The 13,413-nt window shown below is 44.8% G+C and overlaps 1 protein-coding gene across 10 annotated transcripts in view; it reads right to left on the bottom strand.

The window, feature by feature from the left end:
- LOC128828066 (patatin-like phospholipase domain-containing protein 6) overlaps positions 1–13,413 on the bottom strand; it is a 90,154-nt gene that overhangs the window by 20,290 nt on the left and 56,451 nt on the right. For all 10 annotated transcript variants that reach the window (XR_008443154.1, XM_054012401.1, XM_054012404.1 and 7 more), the window contains exons 21-23: positions 2,174–2,249; positions 300–440; positions 153–216 (exon numbers count right to left, since the gene is read on the bottom strand). Coding sequence is in view for 9 of the 10 variants with exons in the window: in XM_054012401.1 (XP_053868376.1) it covers positions 153–216; positions 300–440; positions 2,174–2,249 (281 nt within the window). In the remaining variant the exon portion in view is untranslated. The remainder of the gene's footprint in view (positions 1–152; positions 217–299; positions 441–2,173; positions 2,250–13,413) is intronic.

Genomic DNA, 13,413 nt, shown 5'->3' on the forward strand with positions numbered 1-13,413 from the left:
TAGACCCCACCCTCTGTGCCCCAATGGCACAAGCCCCATAGCACAGCCCTGCAGGCCCCACATGGTGGGGGTGCCCTTTTATGGAGAACAAAGAGATCAGGGACTAGGAGCCAGCCCCTTCAGCCCACCTACCGCCTGTGCCAATCCCCTACCTGTCCAGTGCTGAGGCACCAAGTCGTGCTCGGATGATGTCACTGGTCAGAAGCAGGGTGGGACCTGGAAGAGTGAACAGGACCATCACGCCGGGCCTGCATCCCAAGCATGGCTGGGAGCAGAGCGAGGCCCTGGCCCTCACTCACCTATGGCGTTGAGGGCATGCTCCAGCTCCAGCGTGAAGGCTGCCATGGGCACATCGTCACACACTGGCAGCACCGCCACCGTGGACAGGTTACTGGCTGGGTTGGTTAGCTCTGAGCTGGAGGCCACACCAAGACTGGAGCCTGTGGGCAAGACAGAGTGACCGACCGTCCGAGGGGCCCAGAGGGCAAGACAGCCACCAACCAAGAGTTCCCGACCAATGGCAGCTGCGAAGTCACTGCTTAGGGGGTAGGCAGTGTGTGGAGACCCCCTGACCCCTCCCCCCCAGGGGCCACAGGGTTGTGCCGGCCGCTTCCGGGAGCAGCAAGGGGCCAGGGCAGGCAGGGAGCCTGCGTTAGCCCCACTGTGCCGCCGGACTTTTAGCAGCCTAAAATCTCCTGGTTTGGCTTCAGTAGCCTCCGGGAGATAGAGCCCAATTCCAGGAGACTTCCCGGCAAAACTGTGAGGGTTGGCAACCCTATCAACTGACCAACTGCAGGACCCGGCCTGGAGCTCTGCCCTGTGGCACCTAGCATCAGAGCTGGCGTGGCCCACGAGGAGAGGAGCCGGTTCCCACCCCAGCCAGGGAGCCTGGCTCTCAGCTCCAGCCATAGCAGCTCCTGCTTCTACCCCTGGAGCCCTGCTTTAATCCCCAGGGTGGGTCCGTCCCCAGCAGCTCTGCCAGTTGCTCCTCAGGTCTTGACTATGGCTGGGGGAGGAGAAGCAGGAAAACGCCAGCACTAATAGGGTTACCATTCGTCCGGATTCCCCTGGACATGTCCGGCTTTTTTGAGTTAAAAATAGCGTCCGGGGGGAATTTGTCAATGTCCGGACTTCCCCCCCCATGCAGAGTGTGCGCGGCTTACAGGGCAGCCGGCTGGATCGTGCCACTCGCACGGGCTCCAGCAACCAGAGCCCTTCCTTCACTTCCCCCTCCTCTCCCCTGCAACTTGAGACCAGTCCCCTCCTCCCTGCATTCGTAGATCGCCGGCCCGCTGTTCACCTCGGGCCTCCGGCAGTCTGGAGCTCCGACCCTGCTCCCCTCCCCCGCTGCCAAGCACGCTGCTCTGCAGCACAGTAAGGGGGCCGGGGGTCAGAGAAGCGGCAGGGAGGTTCGGGGGGGGTAGTCAAGAGACAGGGAGCAGGGGGAGGGTTGGATGGGTCAGCAGTTCGGGGGGGGGCTGTAAGGTTTTGGGCAGTAAGGGTACAGGTGCGGGGGTCTCAGGAGAGGGCAGTCAGGGGACAAGGCACAGGGAGGCTTAGGTAGGGGGTGGGGTTCTGGAGGGCAGTTAGGAGCAGGGGTCCCAGGAGGGGGCAGTCAGGGGACAGGGAGCAGAGGGGTTTAGATGGGTCAGGAGTTCTGGGGGGGGGCTGTCAGGGGGTGGGGGTGTGGATAAGGGTTGGGGCAGTCAGGGACAGGTAGGGGGTAGAGTCCTAGGGGGCCAGTTAGGATGTGGGGAAGGTCTCAGGAGGGGGCAGTCGGGACAAGAGGCAGGGAGGCTTAGGGAGGGGGTGGAGTCCTGGGGGGCAGTTAGGGGCAGGGGTCCCAGGAGGGGGCAGTCAGGGGACAAGGAGTGGGGGGGAGGGTTGGGGGTTCTGAGGGGGCAGGAAGTGGGAGGGAGTGGAAGGGGCAGGGGCGGGGCTAGGACAGGGGCGGGGCTAGGGCGGGGCTCCTCCCGCCCTCTGTTTTGATTGTTGAAATATGGTAACCCTAAGCACTAAGCCACCTCCCCTGCACGGTGATAGAGTCACAGCCTGGAGCCCCGGCTAGGGACAGAGGGCCCTGCATGGCATGCTGGGGCCTCTGTAACTCTGACAGGCTGCACCCCCATTAGGGCAAGCTGCAAATTAACCCTCCCCCCCCCAAGGCCCCTACCTGTGAAGGGCCCGCACAGCTGCTGTAGGTTCCCAAGGATCTTCTGGCTCAGCAAGTGGATCAGGCGGGTCACAACCTGTCAGGAACAGCAGCCAACCCAGGTCAGAGACGAGGGGATCTGGGGCGAGTGCGGAGCATGTGGAGAGGGGCAGGACTCAGCCCAGCCAGCCTCCCAGGAATCCCAGGGATGCTCTTGTCTGCCAGCCCACCCCGTAGGGCCAAGGTGTGTGTGTGTGGGGGGTGGGGGGGGCGGGGAGGAGAACAAGTGCCAGGGCTCAGGGGCCTGCTTGGCTTGGATATGGCATGGGGTGCAGTCTGCCCTGGAGGGACAGGTGTGAAACACTCCCTGCGCCCCCTGGTGGCTGGGCCCCGTGTAAAGAAATCTCTGTATTTAACTATCTTTATAAATCTTTATAACATTGCATTTTGCATAATGTTATTTTGTATTTCATATAACTTGGCATTGTGCCTCTCTATTTTCATACAACTCTGTATTAAATCCCTATATAGAAAATTGGTAAAAAACTTTGTATCCAATGTTATAGCCCCTAAGGATAGTATAGTTAAAGTAAAAAAAAAAGTGTCTTTTTGCTAAAAGTAGAATAAAATCTCCCCCCCCCCACTCTGTAATCAATTGCCCCATTAACTGAATAAGGTGTAAATAAATGAGGCTTGAAAAACACCCACCTCCAAACAGCTACAACAGTTGGAGAGGGAATGGAAGCCAAAGCAAAGGACAATACAAGTTGTCAGGTGGGCCCAATAAAAAAAAGCAAACATATTGATGGCCTCAAAAATTAAAAGCAAGCCCCTTCTTTAAAAAACACCCTCTTTGAGCAGCATTGGAACAACGCCTAAAAAAAGGCAGCACAAAAACCAATGAACACAAACCAACGAACACAGACCCAGATTTTGAATCTGGTCTAAATTTGCATAAAAGGAAAGCTGCTCTAAAAGTGAGGTGTCTTGCAGAGGACCCCGGGTCTCGTCTTGTCACCATCGGAGCATCGGTCCAGATCGGCAAAAGGCCAGCTCCACCCCTCCCCCATCTAACCCACCTGGCCAGTGCAGTTAAGGGGAGCAACTAGTTGGTAACGACAGCAAAATTGAGTGTGTTTGTGTCTCTGTGTGTGTGTGTATGAATGCATAACTGTAATATATATATATGTATCTCATATGCAAATCATAAAGTATTAATTGATACCTGTATTACTAATAAATGTGGCGTTTTGCCTTAATCCCCCTGAAAAGATCCTGTATAGTACTTTAAGTACAACATTTTGGTGGAGAATTGCGAAAGGGGGAAAGGTACCACAAGCATTTATTAAGTAAAGAAACAAACTTTGATATTGAGTATTAAAAAGTAATCGATCATTAAGGTGTGCACGCCCCCAGTGGTAGGAGGCCGGGTATAGAGAGAAGAAAAAGTAGTTGTCTTGCTCCCCCGTCGTGAGTGCCGGCAGTAGAAAGAAGGAAGAAGAATTAAATTTCTTGCTCCAGGCGAAAAGAATAAGCATTGCTATTTAAGCCCCAATAGGAGGTTGGGTATACTAAAACATGTTTAAAGGTAAGCAGTCTTTTAAAAAGGCTCCCAAAGAGGGGACTGAAAAATTGGCGTTTGTAAAAGATGTTTCCCCTTTTGAACACATTTTGCAAAAATTTGGACACAGCCCTTGGTCTGATCAAGTGTTAGCGGATGTCCACACGATTTCGGACCTAGAAAATAAATTGGCTCAATATATATTAATATATAAACCCTCAACTCAAATAAAAAAAGAAGCGGCTACAGTTTGGCTTCTATGGAAAACCTGTAATCAGGTATTCCTTCAATTGGCTGGATGTAAAAATGAAAAGAAGAAACTGCACCAAAATTTACAAGCCTCTGCTGCAAAAGCAGAGAAATGGAAATGTTTGTCCATTAGCAGCCAAACCCAGCTAGACTCCCTTAAGGATGGGTACAGAAAGTTAAAACAACACTCTCAAATCTTACAGAAGCCTACCAAAGAGAAGGGGAGACTTAAAAAAGAAAATCAGGTATTACAGAAAATGGTCAAAAAATTAACTTTAAAACAGGGGAAAGCCCCTATTGACCATAACTACTGTAAATCACTTATCAAACAACTGAAACAAAAATTGGAATTTGCAAACAAACAAGTTGCAGCAGTAACTTCAGAAAAAGGAATATTTGAGACCCCAGATGGGGCAGACTTCTTAGACCCCTCTGGAAATGGGGAAGGGGATATTTGGGTAAATTCCTCCTCCGAGAGCCAAAATGCCATTTCAACAATAACAAAGAGAACAGTCACCACCACAAGAAAGGGTGGTGGGAGTGAAACAGTAACAACTGTGCCTGTTTCTGCCTCCGATCTCCAGGCCATGGCAAAGTGGCTGGGGATTTTAAAATAAAAAAATGTCTCTAGATGGAGTGTAAATGCTCTTGGACTGAAAAAAAGAAAGGATCTAAACTCACACGAACTGCACTGCTTAATGAGCATTTGTGCAGCCCCAGATATGCGGGGGCTTATAGACAGGTTCAGAATTAATGGGAATTACCAGCTAATGAATGTTCTAACAAAATTTGCAGAACTAATGGGCAGGCGTAATTGTGTGGCCCAAGCCATTGCGATTTCACAGGAAACTGATGAGAACCCCGAAACGTTTTAAACCCGATGGGGTCTCATGCAGATAATGGCTGGCTTAGTTACACGTGATACGGCCACTAAACTGGACCTGGTGCCTTTCAGTGTAGATTCTTTAAGAGAATGCGCTGCCTCCTTACAACTGTTTTATGCAATAAGACTGGAAGTGTGGCAACCCGGCCAGCCGGCCACATTACGGGAACTAAGAGACATGGTCCGACAAATACTTACATATTCCGGTCCTGCCCCTACCATAAAAAAACAAACAAACAAGTGGCCTATGTTACAGCATTAGAGCCCTCAGTTACTTATTCTAATAAAAGTGGCAATAAAGGCATAACTGGGGCACGGGGAGCACACACTGAAGGTAGATCTCGGGGTAAAGGGTATTATGAAGAAAAACAAAGGAATAATTTGTACCCAGACCTCCAGAAATTTAAAACAGACACCCCAGATCCAGACAAGAAAGAGTTAACTAAAAAAAGACGCTCATGGCCTGAAAGGTGTTAATGCAACACGGGGCAGATAAAAACACGTGGAACAGGGCACCCACACAAAACTTATTGGCAGAAGCTTTTAAACTTCAGATGCTTTCTAAGAAGGGGAGAGTAGCGAGCATACTAACGCCGACAGCCCCTCTCCCTCCCCCTACTCCTTCTGTATTTACGGACCCCCTCCCATTAGATACAGTATAGAAAAACCCTCTAAATACTAAACCTCCTCCATATGTAGGAGCACCACGTTGAAGGTTCATCAGTAAAATTGCATGGACCCCAAAGGTCAACCATGTATTTATATCCAGCAGGGCACATGTGCTCCTACATTGGCTTTAATTAACACAGGAGCTGCAGTCTCGCTAATTAAAACTCAGCCACCAGCCGGCACTAAAATCAAACAAGTCACACTGCAGTCCTTTCAAGGAAAGCCCAGTACAGAATGAAAGTGAACAAAAGTGCTTTTCTCCATGCAAGGGTTTAAAACCCACGGAGATCTGATCCAGACCCCAGACATAACAAATAATCTAATTCTTGGCACAGACTGGCTATTTAAAAATTGCATAATAATTAATTTTATAAAGTGCCCCGTGGTAAAACTGGACATGCCCCCTCCCCATAAGGAAAAAGTGAAACAGAGAACCCCTCTAACCAAAGGGGAACCAGTAGCCGCCACCACAATAACTCAGCAAGCTGAGGTGTGGCGCTCACAATTCCCCACTATCTGGACTCAAAAAAAAAAAAAAAAAAAAAACTGGGAAAAAATACAGGCTTGTGTAAAAATCATTGGGGATTTGGTACCCCCTCAAAAACAATACCCCTATCCCAAGGAGGCTGAAACACAGTTACAGCAAACAGTCCGGGACTTAGAACAGCAGGGGGTCATTCGAAAAACTAACTCCCTTTTTAACTCTCCCGTCTGGCCAGTCCTTAAGGCAGACGGCAAATCTTGGCGTTTAACTATTAACTATAGGCGTGTTGACAAAGGCACAATCCCTATGGCCCCATAGTAGCAGATATGACCCAGGTAATTCAAAAGGTTCAGGCTACTTCGAAGTATTTCTCAGTCATTAATTTAGTTAATTGCTTCTTTGCTATCCCATTGCACCCAGACTCACAAAATAGATTTGCCTTCACGGTCGATGGGCAGCAATGGGCATTCCAGCGTCTACCCCAAGGATTTCACAATAGCCCAGCTATAGCTCACAAACATGTAATAGACATGCTGAATGCCTTAGCCCACAAAATTGGTCCTTGGTGTTTTCCTATGTAAATAATATTTTAATTTTGGGGAAAACTAAGGCACAGGTACAACAATTAACTAAAAATGTTTTGGCTCTAATCCAAAAAACTGGTTTTAAGGTTAGCTTGAAAAAAGCCCAGTTGGTCCAGTCTCAAGTAACTTATCTAGGCATTGTTATAAAAAAGAAAGGGAGGCAGGTAGACCAACAAAAAGTAAGAGCCCTGATAAAAATGCCGGCTCCTACCAACCAACATTCCCTACGGGTCTTGTTGGGAGGGTTTAATTTTCTAAAACCTAATTTTTACAAATATGCTGAAATTACACTGCCCTTGTGAAAACTGCTTAAAAAAAATAAAGTAAAAGTGGGGGTCAGAGCAAAAGGAGGCTCTAAGGGTGCTTAAACAAAAAGCCCTGACCGCCCCTGCTCTGCAATTCCAAAAAAATAAAAAAAATAAACTGGTACCGGTAGCTTACAAATCTAAAAAGTTACAGGGGCCAGAAATAAATTTTAATCCCTGTAAAAGGAAACGTTTGGCAGTGGTGTGGGCAGTCCAGTCTTTTAAACCCCTAACTGAAACGGCTCCCCTAACAATCCAAAGTACCCACACCCCTTTAAAGTACATTCTGTCGGGGAAACTGGTTGGGGGCAAGGTCTCAAACACCCGCATGGCTCAGTAAACCCTCACATTAATAAACAAAAAAGTCACCACCAAAACCGTGTCTAAACCTGACCTATTAACCCACGCTCTAATTAAAACAAACAAACAAACAAACATAACTGCCCCAAGGTTACCTTAAAGCAAAAATAGCCCTGATACAGGCACCCCCCCTTAAAGAAACTAAATACCATTGAAATAAAGGAACACGTGTGGTTCACAAATGGGAGCTCAATGGTAATTGAAGGCATAAAAAAAAATTAAATATGCAGCAATTAACTTAAAAGAAAAAATACTACAAAAATATTTAAATCATGGGTCAGCCCAGCATGCTAAACTCCATGTCATATATCGGGTACTACAGCAATATAAAAACAACCCCAAACCTGTGTTTATCTATGCAAATAGTAATTTCTGTGTCAAGAAAATACAATACTGGATGCATAACTAAAAAAAAAAAAAAAAAAGGGTAAAAGGCAGCAAATGAAAAAAGCATAGCGTATGTAAAGAAGTAAAAATAAATTTACCAATGGGTAACACAACATCCTGGCTGTTTAAAGGTCAAACATGTAAAGGCACATAGCAAACAAAACACTCCAAAGACTTTTTAAAATAATAAAGTAAATGGCATAGCACGGCAGTATAATATAGCTGCAGTAGCAACTAAAAGTCAGGTGAAAAAGGTAATGGGAAATCCGCAGTCAATTAATAAACTTATTAATAACAATAACTGTTTAAATTCCCCAAACAAAACCCCCCCAAAACAAAAACTGGTTAATGTTGCACATCAGTTCATGCACAAGAAAGTAAAATGGACGCTAAGCAGGCTAAAAAACGTAGCCCAGTAAAAAGGTATAAAAAATAATGTTAAAACTTGGGTTCAAAATTGCATCAGGTGTGCTCAAAATAAAGCCCGGCCACCACATTACCAGCCCCTTATGCACCAAAACCAAGTAGGTCCCTGGCATAAAATACAAATTAATTACATAAACAAATTGCCACGGAGCCAAAAAAAAGTTTCAGGACCTACTGGTAATCATAAATGCCTTCTCTGGTTGGGTAAAGACATTCCCCACTAAAAAAAAACACCACCACAAAAGCTGCAAAAAAAATTATTTACTAAAATGGTCTGTCGTTATAAAACCCCTAAAATAATACATTCAAACAATAAAGGAGCATTTGTAAAAAAAATGTTTACTAGCCTATTACAAGCCTTGGGTATTAAACAAAAATTTCACATCCCCGATCGCCCTCAATCATCAGGGCAAGTAAAGCGCATAAATCGCACTATTAAAAAAGCCCTAAAAAAGGTGGTAAGTAATGCTAAAAAAAATTGGCCAAAAAAGCTGCCTCTAATTCTGGCCGCCATCCACAGTAGCAACCGGCTAAAAACAGAAATCCAGCCATTTCAAATTGTATTTGAACAGCCAATAAAACTAATAATGAATCCCACACAAATGGGTTTAAAATCAGGGAAAATAAATGTGGTAACACCACAACATAATTATTTTCAGTGGCTCAAGCAATTACAGAAAAACAAATTAACCTTGCATACCAAATTAATAAGGCCATTAATAAAATAAATAACAGACTCCATAAGCAAAAAGCTGGTAACTCCCAGCTCTGGAAGCCCAAAAATCTGGTTATGTATTTTTAAATTGTGCTTTTTTTTACCCAATTTTAATCTAAATAAATAGGTCCATATTCTATTGTAAACTGGCTCAGCCCTTTGGTGTACCAAATAAATAAAAAGGGCAAGCTAAAATGGGCTCATATCTCGCAACTAAAATTGTTTTTTTAAGCTACAAATACCAACATCACTAACAAACCCAAACCAGTAAATGGCGCTCAAGGCATAAAGCATTTAAATTCCAGTAACTTTAATAATAATTCACGCACTGAAAACAAAACAACAACCGGACTCAGAATAAAAAATTCAGTGGTATAACTAAACCAGTTCAAACACACCACAAAAAAAATACCAGTCACCAACAACACGCTGCAGGGGGTCTTCGCACTCATATCAGTCCAAGTCTGGGTAAACATTACTCCTGGTAATTATGGATGCACCTATGCTGTATCAGCCCCAGAAAACTCTAGGTGGGGCTCCAAACCCTCCTGTAAGCCTGGCAACTCTGGTAAAACTCAAACCCACAACCTTTAAATTAGAAGTCCAATGCGTTGCTATCCTCCATAAAAAAAAAAAAAAAATACTCAGGGTGGCTAAACAGGCAAAACAATTAAGTATCCACCACTGGTACAATGTGTTTAAAGGTGGGTCACCCACCTGGTCAGCAGTCCTAAATATAATTTTCCATCCCATCATTGTTCTATTAGTAATCCTAACTGTTATGTTAGTTCTAATGCTCTGCACATGCTGCTAAATAAAACAAATGTATTCCAAATTAAAACCACATTCTAAAATCATAACCCAATACATAGCTTTAAAACAAAAATTTTAAATGGTAACCACTCAAAAATTGTTCTTGAGAGGTCAAAAGGGGGACAATGTAAAGAAATCTCTGTATTTAACTATCTCTGTAAATCTTTATAACATTGCATCTTGCATAATGTTATTTTGTATTTCATATAACTTGGCATTGTGCCTCTCTATTTTCATACAACTTTGTATTAAATCCCTATATAGAAAATTGGTAAAAAACTTCGTATCAAATGTTATAGCCCCTAAAAATAGTATAGTTAAAGTAAAAAAAACATGTGCCTTTTTGCTAAAAGTAAAATAAAATCTTTCCCCGCACTCTGTAATCAATTGCCCTATTAACTGAATAAGGTGTAAATAAGTAAGGCTTAAAAAACACCCATCTCCAAACAGCTACAACAGTTTAAAAAAAAAATGGAAGCCAAAGCAAAGAACAATACAAGTTGTCAGGTGGGCCCAATAAAAAAAAGCAAACATAAAAAAAAGCAAACATATTAACGGCCTCAAAAATTAAAAGCAAGCACCTTCTTTAAAAAACACCCTCTTTGAGCAGCATTAAAACAACACCTAAAAAAAAAAGCAGCACAAAAACCAACGAACACAAACCAACGAACACAAACCCAGATTTTAAATCTGGTCTAAATTTGCATTAAAAAAAAGCTGCTATAAAAGTAAGGTGCGGGAGAGCAGAGTTTGTGGCGGAAGCTGTGCTGATCGGTTCACGGTGGCCGAAAAAGGCGGGAAATGGTTAGATAAAAGAGTAGATAGAAAGACGAGAGGACATGCGAGGTGGATTCATAGTACCAGGAGACAGGCGGTGCACCGTACTGCACCGTCTGCTGGCAGTATGGCGTCCGCCGTAGCTTTCACGGAGGGAGGAGTGAGTGACGACACACACCCAGAAACACCTACGAGAATGTTTTTGCCCCATCATGCACTGGGGGCTTAACCCAGAATTCCAATGGGCGGCGGGGACTGTGGGAACTGTGGGATAGCTTCCCTCAGTGGACCGCTCCGACACTCGATGCTAGCCTCGATACTGTGGATGCACTCTGCCAAATTCACGCGCTTTAGTGGGGACACACAACACCAAATGTATAAAATCGCGTCCGAAATTTCGAATAGAATAAGTTCACCTTAATTTCATACTGTAGACGTACCCTTAGCCTTTAAGACCAGAAGGGACAATCATGATCACCTAGTCTGACCTCTTGCACATTGCAGGCCATAGAATCTCACCCACCCACTCCTGGAATAGACCCCAAACCTCTGGCTGAGTTACTGAAGTCCTCAAATCCTGATTTAAAGGCTTCAAGTTACAGAGAACCCACCATTTACACTAGTTTAAACCTGCAAGTGACCCGTGCCCCATGCTGCAAAGGAAGGCGAAACCACACACCCCCCCCCGTGTCTCTGCCAATCTGACCCAGGAGAAACGTCCTTCCCGATCCCAAATCTGGTGATCAGTTAGACCCTGAGCATGTGAGCAAGACCCAGCAGCCGGGCACCTGGAAAAGAATTCTCTGTAGTAACTCAGAGCCCTCCCAATCTAGTGTCCCATCTCCAGCCATTGGGGATATTTGCTGCTAGCAGTCGCAGATCGACTACATGCCATTGTAGGCAGTCCCATCACCCCATCACCCCAGCCCCTCCAGAAACTTCTCAAGCTCAGTCTTGAAGCCAGTTAAGTTTTTTGCCCCCACTGCTCCCCTTGGGAGGCTGCTCCAGAACTTCACTCCTCTGATGGTTAAAAACCTTCATCTAATTTCAAGCCTAAATTTACTGATGGGCAGTTTATATCCATTTATTCTTGTGTCCACATTGGCCCTTAACTTAAATAACTCCTCCCCCTCCCCAATATTTATCCCTCTGATGTATTCATAGAGAGCAATCAGATCTCCCTTCAGCCTTCATGTGGTTAGGCTGAACAAGCCAAGCTCTTTGAGTCTACCGATCAGAAGGTAGGTTTTCCATTCTTCTGATCATCCTAATCGCCCTTCTCTGCACCTGTACCAGTTTGAAGTAATCTTTCTTAAACAGGAGAGACCAGAATTGCTCGCAGTATTCCAGGTGAGATCTCACCAGTACCTTGTATAATGGTACTAACACGTCCCTGTCGCTACTGAAACACCACATCTGATGCATCCTAGGACTGCATTAGCCTTTTTCACAGCCACATAACAATGGTGGCTCATAGTCATCCGGTGATCAACCAATACACCCCTGTCTTTCTCCTCCTCTGTCACTTCCAACTGATACATCCCCAGCTTATAGCAAAAATTCTTGTTGTTAGTCGCTAAGTGCACTATTAAATTTCATCCCACTTCTATTAATCCTGCTTTCAAGGTAATCCAGCTCTTCTTGTGTGATATTCCAGTCCTGCTCTGTATTGGCAATATCTCCCAACTTTGCATCATCCACAAATTTTATTAGCACACTCACTTTTGTGCCAAGGTCACTAATAAAAATGTTAAATAAGATTGGTCCCAAGACAGATGCCTGAGGAACTCCACTATAACCTCCCTCTAGCCTGACCGTTCACCTTTCAGTGTGATTGGTTGTAGTCTTCACTTTAACCTGTTCCTCATCCACCTTTCAATTCTCATTTTAACAAATAATTTCTTATGCGGAACTGAATCAAATGCCTTATTGAAATCCAGGTAGATTAGATCTACTGCATTTCCTTTGTCTAAAAAAAGCAGTTCTCAGAGAAGGAGATCAGATTGGTCTGGCAAGATCTACCTTTTGTAAAACCACTTTCTATTTTATCCCAATTACCATTAACCTCTATGTCCTTAACTACTTTTCTCTTTCAAAATTTGTTCTACGACCTTGCATACAATTGAGGTCAAACTAACAGGCCTGCAGTTTGCTGGATCACTTTTTTTCCCTTTCTTAAAAACAGGAATTATATTAGCAATTCTCCAATCACAGACACAATCCCAGAGCTTACAGATTCATTAAAAATCCGTGATATCAGGCTTGCAATTTCCATGTACCAGTTCCTTTAATATTCTTGGATGGAGATTATCTGCCTCCCCACTGCCCCCTTGAACTGTTTGAGTTTGACTTCCACCTCGGATGTGGCAATTTCTACTTCCATATCTTCATTCCCATTATCCACTCTGCTGCTACCCCTAAACTCCTCATTACCCTTATTAAAACCCGAGGCAAAGTATTCGTCGTTTAGGAGTTGGGGTTGGGCCAGGGCCATGCCCAGATAATCTTTAATCTCCATCCCATCCCCAGTGTTTAGCAGCTCCACTTCTTCTTTCCTTGTTTTCTTCTTATTTATATGCCTAAAGAACCTTTAACTGTTGGTTTTAATTTCCTTTGCAAGGTGCAATTGTGCTTGGCTTTCGGCAGTTCTCACTTCTCCCCTACACTTTCTGACCCCGCAGAGGTTGCTTTCCTCGCTGATCCTTCCCATTATCCATTCCTTATAGACTTTCTGCTTTCTCTTCATCACCTGTTTGAGATGCTTGTTCATCCAGCATGGTCTGCAACCCTTCCTGACAAAATTGTTCCCCTTGCCTGGGATGCAGGCTTCAGAGAGCTTCTGAACTTCGACAATGTAATTCCAGGCTTCCTCCACATTCAGATCCTTGGGTTCTTCAGTCCAGCCCATGTCCCTAACTAATTCCCGTCATTATTAAAAGTTTGTCCTTTTGAAATCAGGGCCCCTTGGTGCGGATCAATTTTTGTTTATCCTTCCGTGTAGTTTAAACTGAATTAGCTCATGATCACTCGAACCAAGGTTGTCTCCTG

Source organism: Malaclemys terrapin, chromosome 23 (assembly GCF_027887155.1).
Source record: "Malaclemys terrapin pileata isolate rMalTer1 chromosome 23, rMalTer1.hap1, whole genome shotgun sequence".
Classification (NCBI taxonomy): domain Eukaryota; kingdom Metazoa; phylum Chordata; order Testudines; family Emydidae; genus Malaclemys; species Malaclemys terrapin.